Source organism: Cottoperca gobio, chromosome 11 (genome assembly GCF_900634415.1).
Source record: "Cottoperca gobio chromosome 11, fCotGob3.1, whole genome shotgun sequence".
Lineage (NCBI taxonomy): Eukaryota > Metazoa > Chordata > Actinopteri > Perciformes > Bovichtidae > Cottoperca > Cottoperca gobio.
The window spans coordinates 3,980,757-4,005,686 of NC_041365.1; the positions used below are offsets into that span (position 1 = coordinate 3,980,757).

At 43.4% G+C, this 24,930-nt stretch overlaps 3 protein-coding genes across 4 annotated transcripts in view; all 3 read left to right on the plus strand.

Annotated features, from left to right (window-relative positions):
- Positions 1-17,199, plus strand: part of LOC115015562 (homeobox protein Hox-A2a) — a 36,697-nt gene extending 19,498 nt beyond the window's left edge. The window contains exons 2-3 of one of the 2 annotated variants that reach the window (XM_029442990.1): positions 15,413-15,614; positions 16,225-17,199. In XM_029442990.1, coding sequence (XP_029298850.1) covers positions 15,413-15,614; positions 16,225-16,949 — 927 coding nt within the window. In that variant the 3' untranslated portion in view covers positions 16,950-17,199. Of the gene's footprint in view, positions 1-14,594; positions 15,615-16,224 lie in introns of those variants that run through there. The other variant, XM_029442989.1, reaches the window with a different exon arrangement.
- hoxa3a (homeobox A3a) lies at positions 2,871-11,829 on the plus strand. The gene is made up of 3 exons (XM_029442988.1): positions 2,871-2,892; positions 6,682-7,258; positions 10,050-11,829. The coding sequence occupies exons 2-3, from the start codon at positions 6,799-6,801 to the stop codon at positions 10,829-10,831; spliced, it is 1,242 nt and encodes a 413-aa protein (XP_029298848.1). The 5' UTR covers positions 2,871-2,892; positions 6,682-6,798; the 3' UTR covers positions 10,832-11,829.
- Positions 17,200-21,019: 3,820 nt separating the features above from the next.
- On the plus strand, positions 21,020-22,928 carry hoxa1a (homeobox A1a). Its single transcript, XM_029442991.1, has 2 exons — positions 21,020-21,778; positions 22,288-22,928. The coding sequence occupies exons 1-2, from the start codon at positions 21,175-21,177 to the stop codon at positions 22,653-22,655; spliced, it is 972 nt and encodes a 323-aa protein (XP_029298851.1). The 5' UTR covers positions 21,020-21,174; the 3' UTR covers positions 22,656-22,928.
- Positions 22,929-24,930: the final 2,002 nt, after the last annotated feature.

Here is a 24,930-nt window from a genome sequence, read left to right on the forward strand (position 1 = left end):
CCCTGATCATTAATATTCCTCCTCTTTTCTTAAATTTTAGAAATGTTGTAGGTGTATTAATAAGAGCTGGTCTGCTTCCGTTCCTGTCTTTAAAAGTTTACCGCTCAAGTTGTAGTTTGAGAAGACAAAGGCTGGTGTGGGAGTGGGATGCTGTCTATGTCCGCCCCGAATGATTAATAGTGGTGGTGGGATTTTTCCACGCCTGCTGCTCGGTGTTGACGGAAAACAAGCGCCAAACGGTGCCGAGAGAAGCTCTTCCGGGATAAGACTTTTGACAATATCTGGAGTGGCAAAAGTTAGATATCTATAATGCCACTCTTTTGTTTAGATATGCATTAGTTTGTATTATGGTGGTTTTGACAAACGACAGGATTAGTTCGCACTTCTGCCACCGTATCCAGAATTTCCCTCCATAAGCTCCAAAACTCTTCCTTTGCACAGACCTGTAATTTCGAACATCACTCAGCTGGTCATAGGATACGTGTAAGCGTATTTAGGTCGAATGGGGGTCCATGTAGTGATCAGCGGGGTCGAGCAGCCACTCTTTGGTCACCTCACCTCCACTTTCCGCTCACTGCTGAGTGACAGGCACCCCTCACGACCACCAGGGCGCACACCCTCCTTATGTAGGACAGGTAAATGTGACACCCGCCCCATTTGGTCAACAGCATGCAGGCTTTTGCTGATGGAGAACAAAATGCTGATTAAGTGGTACTACAACCGGACTGTGGACGGGGGGGGCGATATTGAGTAAAGCTCTCTACAGCCCTGGCTGCCGTGTTGTAATGAGAAAGGAAAAGACGTTTGCTGGAGTGATGAGTTATCATTATGCCACTCTTAAATGGTATATTGTAGGAAAAGCCCTCTCCATCTCACATAGTGCGAATTATCACGCTGCAGTGCAACGCATTCTGTTTTTAGCCTGGCTCCGAGCTGTGGCTGCACTTGAAACTCAGCATACAGGCAGGCAGGATTAGCTCTTTCAGCCACTAACAGGCTCCAAATATATGGCACTTTAAAACTGACAGAACAGTCTTTGCCTCTGAATGGGCGACACGTGGAAAAGCTGCTTCTCTGCGAGAGACTTGCTCCTCTGCCAGATACATTGCAGTGTCACATACCCCTCTTTTTTCTCCCTCCAAACTGATCCGTTTCTCCTCAGGGGCAATGACTGCCTCCATTAATGATTCACGGGCTCAAATAAAAGGGATTTAAGTTGACGTTGCGTCACGTGAGCGGGGCGCATAATACTGCGCGATGTTATGGCACGGGGAAGAAAACCGGAGCCCCGGTCTGGCCATATGATGCTGATTATATGCGGGTTACCCCCACTTTCAGTGAGGGGAGTCCGGTCTTTGTAGTTTGTTTATCGAGGGGAGAAAAAGAAAAGAGAGGCAGACTGAAAGAGAGAGGATCCCGGGTTTGTGGATGTATTATACTGCTGTCACGGACGGATATGTTTTTCCACGCGGACAGAGTCAGAGCCCGAGCTTTGGGAGGATGGATTTTATTTTGAGGTATTTCCGCCGATTGTTCATTACTGTCGTGAGTTATTGCTGCGCGAGGCAGAGGTCAGTAAAATAGGGTTCCAGGGATTCTGCAGGGCGAGAAAATAGACAGGTACTAAGAAGCTATCGATATGCACCTATCTGTTCATATCTCCGATTCATCATAGCTAATCAAGAGAAACATAAATAGGCCTTCAGAAATGACACATGGCATATATAGGTACAGATTTAAGGATTTGTCTGGGCCATTCAGATATAGGCATTGTTCCATTTTCTGCTTCCGAGGCTAAACATCCTATAAAGCCATTATTAGTTTCCGTGTACACTTAGAATAGAGCAGTAAATAATTAAAAAATATGTTTTATCCATATCCATATAGCCATTTGGACAAATAAGCATGTACAACCGATTGTAAATAAAGCGGCCATTTAAATAGAAAAAAAAACCCAAACATAGTGCGCGGCCGGCCCAAGGTGCAACCGGCTCTATAAAGCAAACAGCTCGTGTATTTACGTTGGGTTTTTGTGCGTAAATGATACATCAGATCAGATGGGCTCCATAAAAAGTAGAGGAAAGCGGCGGGGTTGTGTCGCTCCGCAAGGGAAACGAGGATATAATGGAAGACGGAGTGCCATCCAGGACGGCGCGGCCGCGCTGAGGTCACGGCGCTCCTGCTTGATTTATGGGCGCGGGGACCTGGGGAAGATGGTGCGCGAGAGCTAATGACTATTCGATCCGTTTGTGAAGAAAATGCTTACCGGCCAGCAGGGAAACAACAAACACGTTATTTGCATTGGCCCATTTTTATGTTATTAGTGATATTACGCTGATATAAGCTGCGATATTTGGTTGTAATATGTTTGTATATCTGAGGAGAATCTGTCTTTTAGTTTATGCAGTTTATTATATTCTTGTGTTTCCTACAGATTGCTATGTATTGGTTTATATGGTGTTGTAAAATGCTAAAAGGAGGCTCGATTGTAATAGTTTATCGAAGCTGTAAAGATAATTATACATCAACACAAAGACTTGGAGCTTGCTGCTAAATATACGATCTGAGCCAAATAATGATCATGAAAATGCTTGCCATCAAAATTTTACTAGACTTGCGTTATCCTGTTTTTGAAACGTCTAATTGTGTGCATTTTTAAAATAAGGCCTAAACAATTACGTATAATAACAACAGACTTAATATTTCTGATCAAATGCTCTAACTATAAAGGGAACCCCTATTTGAAAATACAACCCTCACTCATATAGTTTCAAGAGCACGTTTAAGGTATTATCTTCTGAGAAATTTAAAATGTTTATTCCTCATTGCAGAAATCCAGCCAAGTAAATTCAGGCCATCGCACGGTCTCCGAGACACCTTGAACTGCCTTCGGTAAGTCCATATATCTTTATTGATTTGTGTTATGAATGCTTGATGGTGATATCCTTATTCAATTTCTAATAAGTACCACGCACGCCCACCAAAGCACTTGCAGGGGATAGAGAAGCATGGCTTGTACGTTTCCTTGTAGCAACAATATGACCAGCCCGAAAGCAATAATTCCTTCTCTTCCACTTGTCTTTGTGGTGTAATTTGTCACTATAAAAGTGACGAGGGGAATCGCAGCTCTTGGAGCGGTGCCTTACTCCTTTCAAAAACTACTTTCAGTGAAAGCCATCTGCTTGTAGCGGCTATAGTTTACTGCACTGAAATTTTGAAAATGGATTTTCTTTCATCAACATTTCAGATTTCTTTTCTTTCTCCCACATTTTCTTTCGCCTTATTATGCACGGCAGTATACGACCACCACCTCACTGACATTTCACCCTCAGCTCAGGGCCAAATTAAAGACAGACGAATCAGCATTTTAGGAAAACACAAAGAAGTAAATAATTAAACTCTGTGACTACCCTGGTTTCGAAAAGAAAAAGCCGAGTTGGCGAAAAAAAAAAAAAATCCTCACGCGTGAATTTTTGTCCCACTCACCCTCCCACGCCGTCCGTGTGTTCTACCTTTTTAATTGTGTCATTGAATTTTGTCCCAGAGCCTGAAACCAGCAGAGAAGCTGCAGCTCTGGACGTGTTTACAGCCCAGGGTAGCTAAGAGGACATATATATATTTCCCCCCACATTTGTTTGGCCTCAAAAGAGAAGCATTACCATGCCGAGGGATTCCCCCTGCTGCCGGCTCTCTTCTCCCCTGCTCCTCGCTGCATGTCCTCCTCTCTGCCTTTTGGTGATGAACCTTCTTCCCATGTTTCACACCCTGCTCCTGGTGGGGTTTTTCCCTTGATATACATCGAACACGGCTTTGATCTCGAGTTGTTGTCCTTTCTAATCCTGAAATAATAGTGTGTTGTATTCTTCACAAGAAGCCACGCAGGCAGTGGAATAACTGGCTCTGGAATGAAAACGAATTCCCTTGTGCCAAAAGATTGAGGAATATATGCACAAATGTGGGTTAATGATTAAGCCGCAGAAAGAAGCCCTTTATGTCCCGTGGAAATGGAAATGCAGCATGGTCAGCGGCTGATTATTCCTTTGTATTCTCCCCTCTCTCCTACATCTCATCCACTGGGCTCATACTTCCACTGCAGGACGTGAAGTAAATAATAACAAACACAAACGTAAAACTCTTTAGGGAAAGATTCAATGCAATTTTGTAACGATGCATTATTTTTTTCTAGACACACTACCTCATTTGGTTGGGGGAGGAGGAGAGGCAGCCACTTGATTTGAACTGGCTTTCCAAGGCACTACTTATTTGCATAATTTTTTTTTGTCTATGGTGACGCTCTGGTTCGGGGCAGTTCACTGGTGTCTGCATGGTACTGGTGAAGGATCACATAGTCTAGCATAGCCTTGGCTGAGTTTAATATTGCTATGAAGCCCTGGCATTGCTCTATAGCATGACGATAAATTCAATCTTGAGGCCAGATAACTCTTATCTCGCTGACCTGACTGCTCACGCCTGCTTTCGTAATCTCGGTTTACCCATCCACGTCGAGTAGGGAGAAAAAAAAAAGAAAAGGAAAGGGGTTTCTCTTCGGCTCTTCCCATTTTTGTTGTGGCTGCTAATGCCTGGTGCATGGCAGGGAGCACTCTGCTGCTGCTGCTTCTCCCAGCCAGCCCTGCCTTTAAACTTTTTCTCTGGATTACGGCTTTGATCGATTTCGTCGCTGAATGAGAAAATATCGCTTGGTGCTCTGCATTCGTCGTCAGAGGATAAGGTAAGCAGGCCAGAAATAGGCTCCCTCGGTTGTAAATGGCGGAGTTTGTGTGTCGCGCGGTGATTTATCACCGTATGACTTAGATCTCAGTTCAGGAAGAGTTCACACACACGCAGTCAGGCAGCCAGATTTCTCTAACGCGGAGCAGAGGGCTGCGCTGAAAGTCTGTCATTTGTCTCTCTTTCTCTGTATTTTATGACTATCGCAATGGCTCGCCTGGAGATATACACCACAAAGCTTTCTGATATCTTTTCCAGGTCATTGTGAGTGCAGATACAGCTAAGACACCTTCTTTCACTCTGCGGTTTCGCTGCGTTGAGGGCTCAGGGCTTATTTTATACTGATTTACTTTGCACGGCTAAACGAACCAAGAGTTTGTCGACATTTTCCTTTCGTTTCTTTGTGCTCATTTTAGGAAAATGCCTTCTAGATATGTCTGCTCCGGAACTACTACACACCTATGGGTTGTGAAATCAGCTCGTCATATTTTTTTTTATTGCACAACATCGTTAAAGTTGGGATCACATTTATGATCAGACACATAACCCCTATTAGTTTCAGCGGTTAAAATTAAGTTGATATAGTTAGGGTTGCAATCTTTTTTCTTATTTGTTGGAGTTTTTATTTATTTTATTTAGTCTCGAAATTGGCTTCTTGCTTGACTGTATCAACTGCAATAGTTCAATCTAAAGTGCAGACAAAAGAATGGCATGATTTCACAATCAAATCGTAAATGTGCGTTTCGATTTTTTTTTGCATTTAATAGTATTCATTTTTCATTCAAGTAATAGTAGCATATTATTATTATTATTTTAATTTTATTATTTTATTATTATGCATTGACCTATACTATTTTTTAATGGCAATGATTAAAAGGCCGGGAGTCCACATTAAATATTCCACTATTAGTGTTAGTTCCATCATTAGTAATGCTACATTATAACAGATTTCCCCAAGCTGACCCGTAGATCTGTGTCTATTATGGTTTATAGTTTCCCCAATAATCTTTTAGAGGTTGATCCCCATGGTTACCTGCGTGAATTATGGTGTTTTAGCAGCAGGCTCTAGCTGTGCCATGCCGGGTTTCTGTCCGCCTGAGTACCGGGCTGGCAGCTCACCGGGCCGCTCATTCCGAGCAGGCCGTCCCGGCCCACTGACCCCCATATATCACGGCGACGGGCCGCCGCGCAGACAGCACCGACAGCAACCATTATTATGGGCCTGCAAGGAAAGGTTCACACCGTGGTCATAGAGATGCACGGATGCCCGCCCGGTTTTTCAGGTTTCCTCGTGACCCTTCCATTTATCTTGCAGAATGCAAAGAACAAAAAAAAAAGAAAAGAAAAGGAAGAGAATGCGGTTGTTTATGCTTTGCGTCAGGTGGCCGTGGAAGCACAGCGACTTGAGGTCTATCCTGTTACTGAAAGATGATTTTTTTCTTTGACTAAAAAACCCCAGAAATGGTTTAAAAGTTTGTGGGCCACACGAACTGCATTCACCTGCTACATAGGAAATCAGATATACTGTTGACAGCCGTGTTGGTAGAATAACAGCATAACATAAATATTATTTTCCTGTGTGGTAACCCGCTAATATGATTTCCCTACAGCAGCCTTTTTACCTACACCATTTTCTCTAAAAGGTGTTCTGTTATTATATTCAGTTTCATTGTTAATAAGCTGAGAGGTTTAAAATGTCGTGATGTTTCTTGTTAGGCTATAACATTTATTTGGCAACCTGAAAAGCTTTTTGTTTTGATGTGGTTTGGCACAGATGGTAATGCAAGGTTAGTGCGTGCCTTTGTGCCCTGTGTAAGCCATAAGGTAAACGGTAATAGTCTACAGGACTGTTGGCCCTATCTTGCTTCCATAGTCTCCAGTGTCAGGCCTGTATTGAAAAGTAAGATGGATCGCCACCATTTCTTCTCCTCACAGTGCTTCTTGTAACCCTAGGTTCACCCGAGGAGGCCATTGGCGGAGAGGCGTCACGTGACCACGGGGTGCCAATGTTATTCTACAAGGGTGTCAAGACCCTGTCAGTTTCTGAAATAAATATTGGGAAACGGCGAGATGCAAAAGGCAACCTACTACGACAGCTCCGCAATTTACAGTGGCTACCCATATCAAAGCGCAAATGGCTTCAGTTATGATGCCAATCAGGTCCAATATCCCCGGGCCTCTCATGTGGAAAGTGAGTACCATCGACCTGCCTGCTCCCTGCAGTCTCCTGACGGCTCCGTGGCTCTGCAGAAGCCGGGGGAGATGGCGGAGAGCTGCGACAGGACCACAGCCCTTCAGGCGGCGCAGTCCAAGGTTCATCCCGAAAGCAATCAACCGCAGGTGCCAGTGTCAGGCCAACCCCCTCCCTCACAATCCCCCGGTGCTATCAGCCAAAACACAAGCAACGGGTCCAACCAGCCTAGTGCCAAGACCGGCTCCCCAACCTCCACTGTTCGCAAACATATCTTCCCCTGGATGAAGGAATCCCGTCAGAACATCAAGCAGAAACCCAACAGTAGCTCCAGTTCAGGTACTTTCAACCTAAACATTGCTTCTGCTGACACACATAACTTGATAGCCCCTGACCAGAAAGTTGCATAAGTTGTGTTGAGGGAGGACACAGTACATAGGGGGTGTGGGTTGATGGTAAGGTAAGGGCATTACGGATGAGGGGGGCTCACCGCAATAGGACAATACTCATGTGAAGGTTCCAGTTTTCAGGGTTTCTTTTCTGTGCCAGTGTCAGAGAGGTGATCATTTTACTCTAATTGTCAAGTCAGTAGTTTATTATATTACATTATATGATTATATTGTGTTCCCTCTGAGGGATCCTAAAGTTATTCATGAACTGCAGCCAAAAAATGACCACATAGTTTAATCAACAACTCCGTGACACAGTTAGGGAATAGTGTTACTTTTATTGTATTCACATCCTGTAATGATACATTTTTGGGATTTCTCCAAAAATATATCCCAAACATTATATACTATAAAGTTAAAGACTGTATATGTGCCTCTATATTGGAAGCGGATTCCACCATTTGTTGTCCCTGTGCCCTGCAGCTGACCTGTCCCTACTGTAAATACGCATCTCCACTGATCACATAACGTTCCCGGAGAGACAACAAACAAACACGCACAACAGTTGTTTCGGTTTGTCCTGCTGTTTTGATTAGTGGGTCAGAGTGGGGGATTTGTGTTTGGGGATGTTTATTTACAAAGAGCCAACAAAAAACAATCAGAGATACTCATCTTCCCATGATCCTCTTATTTTGTAAATGTTGTGGGTAATATTTAAATTAAGGTACACATAATATCCGAAAGTAAGAAATTAAGTTGTGCGTAACTTATAGGCACGTTTTATGCATGTTATGCAAACACCATCCAGCTGTTTTTATGGCAGGAAAACTTGGTGGTTAGGGTTGGGAGTGTAGGAGATATTTACATAAACTCAATTTAAAAATGAAAAGATGATCATCGTACAATGACCTTCTTATGTTCTTATTAAATGGTTACGTTTCCTACATTAAAGGTTGATGATGCAAATCAACGTGGCGCCCTACACTTAATCTGATTATGATTTTATTTTGTGGAATATTTTCCATTAGTATTTAATAACATAAGGGACACCCTTTTACGCACTGACAACATCAAGATCCTGCTGTTTAATTAATTGTAGGAACACTTGATTGGGAATTTATGTTTGGAGTGTTTGCTAACATAGAGCTACCTTAAAACAAATCAGAGATACTCTTCTTCCTATGACCTTTCTATTTTGTAAATTAAGTGGGTAATCCTCTAAATACGTTATAGGTCGTCTATAGTAAGAGCTCAAACGCAAAGCAGCATTGCACCCGTCATTGTGATTTATGATGTGAAAGTGTTTTCATTAACAACTGGTAGAAGTGCTAGCATTTATGAGAAGTCTTTTACGCACGCGTTACGCACATTCGCAAGTGCTGCTTGCTTTAATTTTAATTTAAAGAAAACTTGGTAGGTCAGGATGGGTTTGTGTTTTAGTTCTATCCACACAAAAAAAACACCCCACATGTAGAAATCCAAAGATGCTTACATTACCGTGGCCCTCTCATTTTAATTAATTCCCTTAATTAATTAATGTGTACTCTTCTGCAGTAAGAGTTTAAAATGCAAAGCAGTGTGTAGGCCTTCATTGTGTGATTTATGTTTGGGAAGGTTTTTTTTATTGGTTTAAACAACACGTTAAGGTGCTAACATTTGTGAAAAGCCTTTTACGCAGGCTTTTTAGCACGTAAACCAGACAGATAACAATAATCTTACACTTAACAAACATGTTTCTCAAATCAGTCTTTTCTAAATCGAGTTAATTAGCGTTTTAAAAAATAAATTATCATGTGATCATAATATAATAATCGTTATCACAAGTGGTTGTTCTACATACATGGGCATCCCTCCTATTCCTCGTGTTAACTTCTCTTTCATCTCTGTTATAACCTAATGGGTAGTTATGTCATGCTGCATTCCTTTTGCTCCACGTTTGGGCGACAGGTAGTGAAATTTATTAAGTGTTGGCCGCCTGCCACAGCGGCAAGTAGACCAACACCTTGCTATTCTGCAGCCAAGCTCCAGCTTCTTACAAGGGGAGGCTTATCAGTGAGGGCAGGGTGAGCAGCTTTATACACCCTGAGGAATACATAATGCTTGTGTTTGCATTACGCGTGTGCTACTCTGTGGCTACGGGGGAAGATGAGGGTCAAAATGTTTTAGTAGGAAATCTCAGGTTACCTGGTCGCATATCAAATATTGACCTACTATTCTTCACTTGTTTTCCTTCTTTGCACTTAGTGTAGCGTCCACACATACACTGTGCCCATACACTGGATGTTAATTGTCTTATGGAGCCATCATGATAACCCTTGTGCTTTGCAGTAGACAGTCATGTTGAGATGTTTGGAACACATAAACACGTGCACATGCACACTCGCACGTAAAGAGGGGGGAGGATATGGAGAGAGAGAGAAAGTGTCGATGATATAACCCCTATTTAAGTAGTGAAGCAGGGCATATTTATCTAGTAAACCACCCCCCTTGATGGTTGAAAGTTCTGTTATCAGCAGCTTGAGTGTTGTCAGACGGTTTTGCTTTCACTCTCACTCTCCTGTCTCTGCCTCTGTACCTCTCCTTCTCTCTCTCTCTCTCTCTCTCTCTCTCTCTCTCTCTCTCTCTCTCTCTCTCTCTCTCTCTTCTCTCTCTCTCTCTCTCTCTCTCTCTCTCTCTCTCTCTCTCTCTCTCTGTGTGTAATGGATTACTGATTGACATCCTCCTCTCCTCCTCCCTGACAGTGGAGAGTTGCCCCGGAGACAAGAGTCCTCCGGGGTCAGCAGCATCGAAGAGGGCCCGGACAGCTTACACCAGCGCACAGCTAGTTGAGCTGGAGAAGGAGTTCCACTTTAACCGGTACCTCTGCAGACCCCGGAGAGTGGAGATGGCCAACCTGCTCAACCTCACCGAGAGACAGATCAAAATCTGGTTCCAGAACCGCAGGATGAAATACAAGAAGGATCAGAAAGGTGTCGGAATGATGCCTTCCCCTGGCGGACAGTCCCCTCGGAGTCCCGTGGGCCCGGCCTCCAGTGGTGGAGGATACCTCAACTCTATGCATTCTCTTGTAAACAGTGTACCTTATGAATCCCAGTCGCCGACGTCTTACAATAAACCTCATCAAAATGCATACGGTATGGCCACGTCATATCCCCCTCCTTTGAACAGCTCCCTCAACAACTGCCCGCCCTCCCAGAAGAGGTATCCCGGGACCGATTCGGCCACGCCTGAGTATGACGCGCATTCTCTTCAAGGCAATGGCAACTACGGGAGTCACATGCAGGGCAGCCCTGTTTATGTCGGCGGAGGTTACATCGATTCAATGCCCAATTCTGGGACCTCCGTTTTCGGTCTGACCCACCTCCCGCACCCGCCGTCCACAAACATGGACTACAATGGAGCAATCACAATGGGTAACAGTCAGCATCACGGAGTGTGTGATCCGACACCGACGTACACAGACCTAACGTCGCACTACTCTCAGGGAAGAATCCAGGAAGCGCCCAAACTGACGCATCTGTAGCGGTGGCGCTGCCCGGATCACTCCGCCCATTGTCTTATCCACCTCCAGACACATTACTGCTTTGTTTCTGCGCCTCCTCACGGCTTCCACCTTCTCTCGGCTTTTGTTTATGTTTTCTATAGTTTGATGTGTGAAGTAGCGTAGGATAAATAACCACGACTTGCTTGAATTTTTCTCTATTTGCTCATGTCATTGTCTCACAAATACCTTTATCTGGGCTGTAGGACGTCTAGAGTGGGAGGGAGGGGGGCACAGTATAAGCATAGGACTATTTAATCTTTTTTTTATATATTGTTTTAAAATTGAAAGTCAAACAGGGTATTATGAACATATGTTACTCATTTTTTTAATGTGAATTTGTCCGTCTTTTATTTATCCGCAGTTGAAGAATTGTGTTTTGCATTTTGTTGCACTTGTAAAAGGATCCTTCAAGAGCCACGAGTTGGGATTATGAGGAAAATACATTTTCAGAAACAAGGGTCATGAGCTTACACGCAACCTCCCTTGCTTGTGTTGTTCTATTGGACTTTCTAATGTTATTTATTTTGTTTGGTGTTACGATAAGAGTCCTTTAGTATTAGTTGACACCTTTGCGATCTTTGTGTGGGGACAAGGTTGGTGGAAAATGAGCGTCTCGGCCCTTTTGCAGCCCATACATGTAGCCTGCAGAAGCTCCTCAGCAGCAGCAGCAGCAGCAGCTCCATGATGCTATTTTAGGCTATGTTTCCATTTTTTCTTCTTCGAGGAGGTGTTTTATTTTCTCAGCGAATGTAAAATCAATCAGTCATGCAATAAGGGTGGAAAGAAGGACACACACAGTTTCGTTTCTTGAAGAAAAAAAAAAGAAACAGACATTATTAATTTCTTTTTCGATGTCATACATTCCACGCTGCTCCAGTTCGAAGAAATAAATAAAAGAATTGAAATATATTTGCAGCAAACCTTGTAGTTTTAATTCAGACACATCAGAAGCATTTTTACATGATCACAAAATTAAATACGACAGTTTTCTAAAATAAAAATGTCAAAATATATTTCTAGTTTCCAATTATTACATATGGTTATTGTTGTTATACATGTCATTACGGTATACAATTGTAGAGGTCATAACAAAAAAGAGAAAATATTTTTTTTGACAATTGGCAATATGAGAGACAATAAAATGTCAATAAGTAAATTATAAACAATTGATGATAATTGATAAATCTATAAATGCATACAATGTGAAACCAGTGGCCATATTCATTATTCAATAATAAAAAGGGAAATGGCCGCAGATAAATTCAAATATTGAATACAAGCTACCAGTTTCTATCCCTCTTGATTCGACGTGAAGAAAACTCTCGGGTGGCCTTCTCCCCTCCTCTCATCTGCTTGGGCACATCCATAATAATAAAAATGTCACCCAGGCCCCTCTGTAGATTCTGCAAGAAGACAACAAGCTAAATGAGAAATCGTTTGAAAAATAATTCCCTGATATGTTCAGTCAGTCAAATGCGGTCAGAAAGGATACAGGCTGAAGTAGAAATCGTAACGGGGCTTATTTGTCATTATATTACAGATTTGCAGATGCCAGCGTAAAGCCTGTTCAAAACAAAAAGACCCAGTTGAGTGGATGCGAAGCAAATCATCTGTGGAAAGCAACAAAAAAACAGACAGTGATTTCCTCTGTGTGTATTTGTTCAAATGAAGGGCCTGCATATAAATGATTATGCATTTTCTTTTTTAAATGTTTGCAGCATTTCTTTTTAGCATTACTTGATTTAAAATATCTATATAATACATGCACACTAAAATGATTGTATTACTTTGTAAATCTTTTGTTTTTTCAGGGGGAAAAAAATGCAAAGATATTTCTTGGCATGTTTCTCTTATCAAATTACCAAACCCTTTTTGCATCATGTCTGCTCTTTGTGATTATGTTATGCCTTTGTGCGATTGCAGGGTTATTTGTTCTCACCGATTTTACACCAAGAAATTATTTTCTGATGGATATAAGAGGGCATGGACATTACTGACCCTGACATATGGTTAGCAGGGAAACCTAGAACAATTGAACCATGGTGTGTCTCAGCAAAAAAAAAAAAAAAAGCTGATCCACAAAGTATTCCTGCATCCAACACAGACACAGACACACACACACAGACACACACACACACACACACACACACACACACACACACACACACACAAAGAGATACATGCACGATATATGCACACGCACGCACAGCAAGCCGCTGATTTGACCCATATGCGCCATACACAGGTAGTACATAAATAACGTTTTAACTGAAACAGAAGATTTGTATTTCTCCCATTGCATTTCCATCCGTGGGAAAGTGGTCTTAAATCAATCCTGTTGTAAAGACAAGTGTGTGGGACAGGCTGGGGTCCACTAAATGCCGCCACCCACTCCTTTCCTTGCACACAAAGCCTGTGCGTAATTCCAAAAAAAGCCATCCATCTCTTCCCCTAGCAACTCTGTCCTTCTCCACACCGTCTGGTCTGCTCACAAACCAGCATGTCTACCAAAACGACAAATACATGTCTTTGTGTGAATGCATTCAGAATTCCAAGATAAAAGCCAGGTAGAGAAGCTGCTTCGCCATACTCACCGTTGGCGCATTACAGCCTCTTCAAAAAGGAAATGGTCGCGTCTTGTGTAGATGGATCCTTATTTATCTTCTAAAAGATCCCTCCAGCGACAGCCCGGCTACAACTGCTAGCAGAAACTGGTTCTAATCTGAGTGGCCAGTGTTTCTCGCCGCTTCCTGGCTGCATTTGATCCGGGGGAGAGTTAGAAGCCTTAAATGTGTTGTGAGGGCACCGAGCTGTCAGACCTTTTGGCGAGTAAGATTGATCGCGCGCAGGCTTCCAGGACTCTTTGTTTGGTATATAAGCAACAAACTGAGAGAGGCCTACCACTTCTCTTCTTCCCCTCTCTTACTCAACAAACCATTTTTTGGAATGAAAATACAACATGTACTGCTGGACGAAAAACATCCCGAATGTGGCTTTCTATGATTATTCTGGAAGGGCTATAAAAACCACACACACTACAGGGAAGCGGCATTCAATAACACAATACCATTTACATAATAACGCTGCAAATGGATTAACTGTAAATGGTCGATTGTAAACGTGATGGTGTTTGCTTCATTGCAATTTCAGGTAGAATTGATTACTGGAAATACAGTGAGATGCCTTCCTCAGCATTACAGCTCCTGTCCTCCCAGTAAACCCTGGTCTTGCCTTGTGGGTTTCCACTCCTAACATGAACATGAAACCACTCTAAATATTAATATAATATTTAAACAATTATGGCAGCTTTTGGTGATCGAAAAATGTGACTGTTACCAATCACAAAAGAAGGGCTCCTTGTGTGTTTGACCTCGTGTTTGTATGTTTGTGCACGCGCATGACCTCGTTATAAAATCGACCTTTTGTGGAATAAACGAAAAATCTATGTGCTTTTATATCATATCCACAGAGGCCACATAAAAAAGCCTATAATAAAACAATGTTTATGAGAGCGCATGCATACCATGCTTGTGTATCTTTTTACAAGTTTCTGGACCTGATTTGTAAATGGTAAACAGCTGATGGAAGAAATGGTCTGTAAGTGTCATATCCGTCAATATTAACTCAATGGATGGGCTTTTTATTGCAACACATGTCAATGGCTGCACTGCATATATCATTATTATGCATATTTGAGGAATCACATCTATTCTGGACTCCACACTCACAGAGCAGGCTGGATTGTTGGGGTTTGTTTCTGTCGAGAAGTCTCAGTATCAATATCAGTTTTAGGGGTATGTTTTTTTTCCCCACTTCTGAAGCCTGACTTTTGCCTATATGAATAGCTACTGGCGTGAAATGTGTGTGTGTCTGTGTGTGTGTGGTGGGGGCGTTCTCGACTGACATCCTCAAACAATACGAGAAAGAGGAGTGCACGAATCCGCGCACCCTAGGCTGGGCTCCTTCCCTGTAATAGTGAGCGTCAGCCATTCTTAAAAAACACATTTTGTGGCTTAGTGGACTGGACTGGAAGGGCGAGAGGAGGATAAACTGAGCGGACAAAGATGTAAATAAAAACAGTCGTCCCCCAGCTGAGCGAGGCGTTCTTCATCAGAGTTTTTGGATCAATCAGGCAGACAGTGGCTCCTTTTGATTAAACCCCAAATTGTCATTGGGCAGAGGTAATCATGTGACAAGCAATTCGGTCCAATTTCAACCTTGTCTCCATGAATTCAATAGTTTAATAGTAGCTCGGTCCCCATACGGCCGTAATCAGTGATATAGCAAAAACACCACCTGGAGATTTTTTTTAAATGATTTTTTCTTTCTCGTCCTCACTGAGCCGCAACATTTATAAAAATACGCGTGCAAACTTTCCTCGGCTCTCAGGGAGCGGAGATGAATTACGAATTCGAGCGAGAGAGCGGTTTTATCAATAGTCAGCCGTCGCTTGCTGAGTGCCTGACATCTTTCCCCCCTGTCGCTGATTCATTTCAAAGTTCATCAATCAAGAGCTCGACGCTTTCACGCCCGACACTGATTCCTCCTCCCTTTGAGCAGACCATTCCCAGCCTGAATCCGGGCAGCCATCCGCGGCACGGCCGGCCCAGACACAGCCCCGACGGATGCAGCTCGTTGCCCACCGCCTCTTTACCCCCGGAGTACCCCTGGATGCGGGAGAAGAAAGCCTCCAAGAGGAATCACTTGCCGACTTCCACCGCTACCACCATCTCCAATGGACCTGTGTGCTTTTCTCCAAAAGGTGGGCGATTTCAAAACACAGGCACTGTACTGCAAATGTGTTTACTGGCCTATCTATTGCTAAATTGGAGCTCAGTACACAGGCCTTTCCTCAATAACAAATAGGCTAGATCCGTTTCATTCTGATAGATTTATGGTTATTGCTTTGCTGTGATTGTGTATTAAGAAAGAAAAAAAAAGTTTGGGTAAAGTTTGGTGATGTAAAATGATTTATTCCCCAAGCCGTGGCAGAGTTTTGATGTGTGACAGTAATGAAGAGTGATGGAGTGCCGTTGCCGAGGAGGGCAGCTGGAGCATTCATTAGTATCCCACACCAGCATGGACCTCACTGCTTTTAGTGCACTGTGTTAGCTTCACGCTCATGCTGGACGTTATTTTATGTGTAAAACAATGTGATGAGTATCTTTATGCTGTATTGATTTTTGGATACAAAAGGTGTACAGGCTATAAGCTTGGGTCAGTGGCTGCAGCGGCCATTTTGCTGCAGCGTGTTGTGAGCCTCTCTCTAGTGATTTGTGAGAGCCATAATGTTAGATTCACGGGTAGCGGGGTTATGTAACTGTTGTGTCCTGCGTTTCTAATCCCATGCTACCGTAATGCTTATGTTCCAGGCTCGCCTGAGATCGTGGAGAGCGGTGAGGGAGGAGGGGGCTCCCGTCGGTTGAGGACAGCGTACACCAACACACAGCTGCTGGAGCTGGAGAAGGAGTTCCACTTCAACAAGTATCTTTGCCGGCCAAGGAGAGTGGAAATAGCGGCCTTGTTGGACCTGACCGAGAGGCAGGTCAAAGTCTGGTTCCAAAACCGGCGCATGAAGCACAAGCGTCAGACCCAGAGCAAAGAGAACCACAACGGGGAGGGGAAAGGGCCGTGTGCCGAGGACGACATCCACAGCGACGAGGAGGACGAGGGGCCCCTGTACGAGCGGAGCGGGGCCCTGCTGGAGAGAGATACCTGCTCCTTTCAGAATAACTCTCTTAGCTCCACACAGCAGCTCCACAATGGCGAGTCCATGAGCTTTGCTGCTGCGCCGCTGAACAGCAATGACAAAAATCTGAAACATTTTCCCAACCCGGCACCCACTGTTCCGGGCTGCATGTCAACAATGGGCCCAGGCTCGGCATCTGGCCCGGACAATAGCGACAGTCCCCCGGCCCTGGATGTTTCTATACACGATTTTCCTCCTTTCTCCTCGGATTCCTGCCTACAGCTCTCCGATGCAGCCTCGCCGAGCTTGTCAGAGTCTCTGGACAGCCCCGTGGACATTTCTACGGACAGTTTCTATTTTTTCTCGGAGTCCCTAACTACAATCGACTTGCAGCATTTGAACTATTAACTGAAATCAATCACAATAGCTTTCTCTCTCTCTCTCGGGACAATAAATATCAGGCTGCGATGGTATTAACTCCGATGTTATTTGTATATTCGGCACATTTATTCTGTTGATATTTGACTTGACGATTAATACAAGGTAAGGATGAAATGAAATCACTGAAATCGCTCTACTCAAACGTGACTTGTAATTACCATAACAAATTGATCTCTTGGAATGGAAATTATGAGTGTATGTGAATAATTATACAATATTAGGCCTATGGAACCTGGTCATTTTATTTTTGTATAGCTTCCAATGTCTTGGATATTTTTGTTAGAATACAATTAACTTGCTACAATACTGTTTTTCTGGTGTTTTGAGTCGCTTCTTTTTCTATTTACAGACTGGATATTTGTTGCTTGAATTATTCATGTACAAAATATGCAAAATCAAAGATGTATGGCAAAAATAGAGACGTTATGCAAATTTAACAACAGGTTGGCAATGAATATAAATAGTCTAGTCCACGTTGAGTTGAGTTGTGAAGGCACACACATGATTGAAATTTACTTTTATTGTAGAAATGAATTTCAACAGAAAACGGATTGTTTTAAATTGACCTAGTTTACTGAAATACTATTTATAAAATGTTTGCAAAGGCAGTTGCTTTTCTTATTTAAAACTTTAGTGATAATACCCTTCCTGACTTTTAGTAAAATATCTGCTAATTAGCAGTTTTTAAAAACTAATAATAATTTGTAATGCTGAAAAACTTTTGATTATTTTTTAATTTACACAGAAATATCGGCTTAAGCGACATAAATTATTTTTATTTGCACCTTCAAACTTTATATTTTGGAGAGCAAAAGCAAACACGCCAGCACGGATCTTAGCATGACAGGGCTCTTAACATTGTGTGCATGTTGCAGGCGAATACCCCGGCCATGTTTGCCTTCAGGAGCTCATAAATCACTCCGTGGCATGAATGAGACGGACATTAAGGAGACCAATTGTGGCGTAATGTGCACAAATAAAAACCCCACTTACATTTTCATACGGGACTCCCCAATCCCTATGCTAAAAGTGGGCCGAGTCTTTGCGTGCGTTTAGCAATAATTCATTTTTATAGCTTGTTTAAACACGGCCCTGGCACGGGGACAGCGGCAGCATGCAGTAGCAGGGTGCTCAGGGTGTGAGGCTGCACTTTCCCCGCTTGAAAAAAAGTAACCAAAACTCAAAACAGACTTCTATTTCTGAACTAGATGCAATTTATCAGACACACATTTACTAAGAATAGCTGCGGAGAGAGGATCATTATGCAATATATGTCTTACTTTATCAAGAGAGTTTGTTTTGGGGGCATTTTACAACATTATTGCAGCAATTATGTTCGTTTAGGAAGTCTTGGGAGTACAATATAGAGATTATGAATGGCCTTGCTCTATTGTATTGCACTTGAGTTGATTTATGGGAATCAGTTATTAGCTCATGCACAGCTTGATTATTCTATAGGTTATTCTGCTTTAACAGCTTTATGTGTAAGAGCAGCACAAACAACCACCGGTTGCGACACTGGCCTGCACGAATCGATTCAGAAACTCATGTGCACGTGTGAAATTCATAAACTCGAGTATTCAGCGGCGTTTTATCGAATAATCTGGAAGTCATAAGAAGCAAATCGACTGGTTAGCTTACTGGGTAACTGTGAGTGTGTGTGTATGTGTCAATGTGAGTGTGTGTTTAAGGAGGGGGGTTTATGGGCAAAAGAAGAGAAAAAAAAAAGGGGGGGGGGGGGGGGGGGGGACAGATCCTCCAAACTCCTGCAGTCCAGCTCCCAGTGACCAACCCCAGGGCCAGTTTAACCAAATCATTCCGAGACAGCGCGCCTTTTCTGCTCACATGTGTTCACACAAAGAGCCAAGAAAGCTCCAAGGCCTGGCGAACTTTCCACATGCAGACAAGGCAGGATCCACTGCGCCCACTCACTCACTACTATTGCAGAGGCAGCTGGGAAGACAGAGAGGAGGGGGTGGGTGAGGGGGGCAGTATTGACCCCACTGCGCTTTTTTAACTGGTGGGAAGTTTGCACCATGTCTTCACTTTCTTTAACATGAGCTTAAACTAGCTGAACCCTTTTGGGATCAAATTTTAAAAGGAAGACCATGTCTATTTTTTAATATAAATAATATAAATAAATGATAAATGATATTTACATCTAAATATAAAAGCAATGTTGGACAAAAGTATTCAGATCATTTACTTTAAAAGTAAAAGTAGCACCACACTGCAACATTCCATTACAGGGAAAAGTCAAATAAGAAATGTAGGTATAACTATTAGCAAGTAGTCTAATCATTAGGTACCAGTCTGTTAGTGTTACATTCTCGAATCACATTTATATAATCAGGTTATTATTACTGATAACATGTAAGCAGTAGTTTAATAAAGCAGCTAGTTGAGGTGGTACTAAATGTAACTTTTTTAAATACTGTTGGATAGTTTGATTTATTAAATGTAGGCTCAGCTTTTACAAATGTAGCCTGTGTAAAATCTTAACTTTTTATCGACACACAGAGTGTAATGACGACTGCATTTAAGCAGTGTTCAAGCAGCTTGCTCAACGACTATTGGGCAGTGCCAAGGCGAACTGACAGGTACTGAGTGGGACTTGAACCGGCGACGTCTCGGTTCCCAAGCCAATTCCCTACGGACTGCCTTGTAGCTAAAATGGCGTGACGCCTAAACGTTTCTGTGAAACATACTATAATAAAGTCTGTCTGTCCAGCTATCTGAATACTGTCATCATACATGTTTGAACACTGAAAAGCATTGTGGGTGTTTGACCACATACGGCCAATGGGGGCGCTCATCCCTCCATGAGATACTCCCTCCCTCCCTCCCCTTTCTTTTCCTTCCTCAGTGAGAGGTTGGCTCTGCACTCTGCTATCGCTACTCTGCAGCCCTCCCACGCACACTCTCCTCCTGCTCTGTCTTTTTTTCCTTCCAGCGCAGCTTTTCGTGACCATTAATTTCAAGCAATAAAGCAACAGCTTTATTTGATGAACTTAACAGGATAATCAGCCCACAGTCTCACCTCGGGCTATACGGGTGCATTAGCTCCACGACGGGCCTCGCATTATCAGATCATTTGATCACTATACGTGCATAATGAATACACGTGGGAGTGAAATCAGAGTAGATAGCAGACCCTATGACCCTGGGAGAGAAAAAATTAATACCACATCATCTTAATGTTTAATAGGTCTCCTTGTCGTTACATCACCTGTGACCTCCCAGCAAGTGCTGAAAAGCACTCAAACATTTCTAATTCGACCTTGATGGGGAACAAAGTTATTAGAAAGCTTTCTTTGACAGGAGTACTTTTTGCCTGAGTCAGGAGTGAAACCTTCCTGCCTCTCCCTCACTGTCACACTGTGAAAATATTTGCTGAACAAATCTCTCACAGTGTTAAAGCGTGACACACTTCGCATTGGAATGGGACATAGCCTGTGGCAGTGACACACACACACACACACACACACACACACACACACACACACACACACACACACACACACACACACACACACACACACACACACACACACACACACACACACACACAAAAACACACATAGCTATCCATCTAGCAGAGAATGACACCATAACACATATTATATCACGGGCAGATACAGACAAGACACAGGCACGTGCACCAACACAATCACACTCACATCTATTCTCCTCTCTATTCCAAAAATACCGTACCTGAGGTCAGAGTGCCAGGTCGTCCACATGGTGAGTTTGTAGAGGGTGAAACGTTAATCTTTCCGTGGGCGGGAGGGCACACAGCGTGGGTTAGAAAGACGCCGTGTTTGCTGGTCCCCTCACTTCATGCGACCCCGGAGCTGTCCACCGCCGTCTGCCTCCCAGCTCATTGTTTGCTCGGCCAATACATTAGTGGCGACGCGCGTCACCTTGATCGACGAGCGCTTGGAATTTAAATAGCCACTCAAACACCAATCTGTCACCGGCTAAGGGGATAAGGACAAGTACCTCACTGGCTGACCCGGGCCCACGTGACAGCACCCGTTCATTGATATCGGCCCGCACGCCCCCCTCCCTCCTCTGATAAGGACAGAGTATAGGTAAAGGTTGGCACGGTCACTCAGGGTAAGAGGGGAGAGAGGATCAGAGGGTGTCTGTAGAGCGGACAGTCCCTCGGCCCCGGTAGAACAATGCTACAATGAGCAGCTTCTTAGACTATTCAATGATGAGTGGTGAAGGTGGCTCGTGCTCTGTCAGGGCTTTCCACTCGGACCACGGGATTACAACTTTCCAGTCCTGCGCGGTAACTGTCAACAACTGCAGGACGGACGACCGCTTCATGGGGAGCGGGGCTTCCCCTGATGCCATTGCTCACCAGCCGGGGTCATACCAGTCTGCGAGCTCTCTGGGTCTCGCCTATGGAGCCCATCCGGCCTGCAGCTCCAGCTATGGACCTCAAAGTTTCTGTGCTACGTATAACCATTACGCGCTCAACCCGGAAGTAGACGCCACTGTGGGATTCCCCCAGTGCAGCCAACTGATGTACTCTGGTAACATTTCCTCGTCCATGGTCTCTCAGCATCGCCAAGGTTACAGTGCCGCCCCCCTGGGTCAGCTGCAGTATGCCCACCCTGCCTATGGCGGCGGGCACGAGCAAGCAGCCCCTTTTCCTGGGTGTTCAAACCCGATGTCACCACTGCACGCAGCTCACCTGGAGAGTTGCTGTTCACCCCTGTCTGAGGGTGCATCTTCTGCACAGACCTTCGACTGGATGAAAGTCAAGAGGAACCCACCAAAAACAGGTGGGTGCCAAGTGGCTATAGCACAAAGTGTAATTTGTGTAAACATCACTAACTTATAAAAGATCCAAACTCTTTGTGAGTAAGTTAGACAATGTTAGCAGATATGTTTTTTGTGTGAGACACAGAGGTATATACATACTTTTAAAGCCACGTTGTTGAGATACATTTGTCTACTTTATGTTTAACACTTCATGCCTTATTGTGCCATGTGTATAATGTGTTATGCTGTCTTAAAGAAAAATACAGAAGGATGTGAATGCATCATATTGTATAATGCAGTATTATGTACATATACAGGAGCAGATGCTATATTTTTTAATGTTATGTTAGACCATGTATTACAGCGTGTGTCAAAGTATCTGACATTAATTAATTGCTGCATAAAAATTCCATCTTGCTGCGTAAAAGTTACTCCCATACCACACGCAGCTGGCTGTGTGTTGTGAGCAATGAACATGCAGGGTAACTTGTTTCTCAAAGTTCACAGTGATTTGCTTCTCTGTCGGCAGGCAGGTCTGGGGAGTACGGTTATGGGGGTCTGCCGAACACGGTCCGGACCAACTTCACCACCAAGCAGCTGACGGAGCTGGAAAAGGAGTTTCACTTCAACAAGTACCTGACCCGTGCGCGGCGCGTTGAGATCGCAGCCGCGCTGCAGCTGAATGAGACTCAGGTGAAAATCTGGTTCCAGAACCGGAGGATGAAGCAGAAGAAGAGGGAGAAAGAGGGGCTGCTGCCGGCAAAAGCTTCATCCTCAGACCCGGGGCAGAGCATTCAAGAAAAAACGGACGATGCAGCATCAGAGAAGTCTATCTCAGCCCCCTCTACTCCGTCTCCCATATCATCCACGGTGTCTGACCCTTACTCCTCAAACTAAGAACCTTCTGCCTCCTTACCTCTCTGGGTCACAGCCGGCCTGTACATATCAAAGCTCATATCCAGTGTATCAAAGCCGAAGTCCCGGTTAATGGATGACATGTGTAGACATTTAGGATGAATTAATACACTATTTGGGACTTTGTACAACAATATGGACCATTTCTGAATTATAGATTTGTTTTATATTGTGTATTGTCTTCGGAAGAACGATATCATTGCTGTTCAATCAACTGTAGTCCACTTTTATTTTGAAATGTTACGTTAAATACGCTTGCGCCACGACCATGCTGGCGCAAAAGATATCAAGTACCTTCCTTACACCTGCTACTGAGTGTGCCGATGTATAGTCACAAAGCTGCTCACACAAACGAATACCTCAAATGTGCCAAAGTTGTGCGTAATGGCCACGGCCAGGGTGATTGCACTGAATGTCGTCAATTAGGCATCACACAATCAACGAGGTCACCCCTCGTTTATTATTCGTTATAAAGTGCATTGTTATAGTACGCCCTCACTCACTGTCCCCTCTGTGTTTAAGGCCTGAGTGTTTGTGTGTCGCGACTGTCTGAATGTCTATTGTGTGGGATTTGCATGATGCGTATTGCTTTCATGTATTAGTAGCTGAGTTTTATCAGTTGGGGAAATGGTCATGTAAGGCCATGTATGTTCCAGGCTTTTATCTGCTATCTATTTAATCCAGTCGAGCACATTCAACATGTTTTGTCAAGACAGACGTTTACGGGTCAATCATGTGTATTAAAGTGCGTTTACCTCTAAAAACAACTATTCTGTGTCATTGCTGAGGGGAAATCTTGAGACAGACAGAATTAGAGAGACTATTCTGAGGGTTTTAAAGAAAATCTTCCATCTAAATCCGCCCATCAGACCTTTATCCTAAGCTCTACGGACAGGAAATACATTCTCTGTCCATTTCACCACCGTTTGAGAAGCTGCACGTGTCTCATTTTCGCACCGCAGAGTCCCTCAATGTATGCGGCCGAGAGCGCTCTCGTCCCTGGGGTAAAGAGTTATTGGCATAATAAAGGCATGTTTATCCACGTAGGAGATGAGAGCACGGACGTCTGCGTCATTTGTGATGACAACCTTATCGAGCTCTTGGCTTATTGAGGGGACACAAAATAAACTCCATTGATTAAAACATCGAGGTTAGGCTATTGACAAGGATGGTGCAGCACTGGCCCTGTCAGCGTTAACCCCTCAGCTCCCCAAGTCATAAGGAGGTGTCATCATCCCCACCTGATGACAAGATGAACAGTGAAAACTTGCAGCTCTGCATGTCACACAGCGAGCTCCACAAAGCAAAATCTAGCCTGAAATGACTCCTGATTTGTTAATCTGCTCTTTGATGATAAGGATGCCTTTAAAATAACATGAGTGAACGAACATATATTCATATCTATTGATTTAACAAAGTGTGTCTAAACTGATTCGTTTTCTTTTGACTTTTTCAAGCTCGCCTATATCCTCTGTCCAGTTTCCAAACAAAGAAAAGGTTGTTTTCCTGATTCTTCTGCTGTTTTAATTCCTGGTGTGCAGGCTGCGAGTCCACCCTACCATAAAAGGGCAAAAAACGCCGAAAGAGCCATGATTAATGAGCGACGTTCACCTTTACCTTGGATCCACCTGCAGGAGCTGCTCTATTGGAGCTGTGGAGACCCGCTGAGGCTGCAGCGCAGGCTGCTCACTTTAATTCAGCAACAGCAAACATAGTAAGTTATGTAGCCAACCTCTGTTTTATTCATCTCGTTTTCCTTTTTCGATATTGTTAATGCGCTGTATTCGGTGTTGTTCTACATTCAGGCCAGCAGCTGCTCTGAGCCTGTGACAATGTTAGTTTGGTAACTTTAGACACCCTCCTTTTGTTGTTCGAGGAGTTGTTTCAGTATAAATAGTGAAGTATGCACACAAACGTATTACCCTGTTTGTGTTTGTCAGGCCAATCTGGATGAGAATGAGGTGAAACATTAGCATTTATAAAGTCAAAAGGATGTTTATGAGCTCTATCTGTGTGACAAACTATTCTGCTTTTGGTTAAGAAATTACTACACGCTTTTGTTTAATTTAAACTCATTTGAATGCAATATTATTTTCCTGTTTAAAAAAGAGATTGCAAATATTTCAAGGCACAACGAAAAAGTAGTTAGTTGCTGTACCTTATTATAGCAGCATTTCTGCTTTGTTGTTAAATAACTTTACATATTTTTAAATTATTATATTATAGGGCTATTGAGAGTGTTAAGACGGATAGGCCG

Excerpts from the sequence above, each read along its gene's own strand:
- hoxa1a (XM_029442991.1), top strand. The coding sequence starts at position 21,175 with ATGAGCAGCTTCTTAGACTATTCAATGATGAGTGGTGAAGGTGGCTCG. Across the intron at positions 21,779-22,287 it reads GAGGAACCCACCAAAAACAG|GCAGGTCTGGGGAGTACGGT; the intron begins GTGGGTGCCAAG and ends CTCTGTCGGCAG.
- hoxa3a (XM_029442988.1), top strand. The coding sequence starts at position 6,799 with ATGCAAAAGGCAACCTACTACGACAGCTCCGCAATTTACAGTGGCTAC. Across the intron at positions 7,259-10,049 it reads CAACAGTAGCTCCAGTTCAG|TGGAGAGTTGCCCCGGAGAC; the intron begins GTACTTTCAACC and ends CCTCCCTGACAG.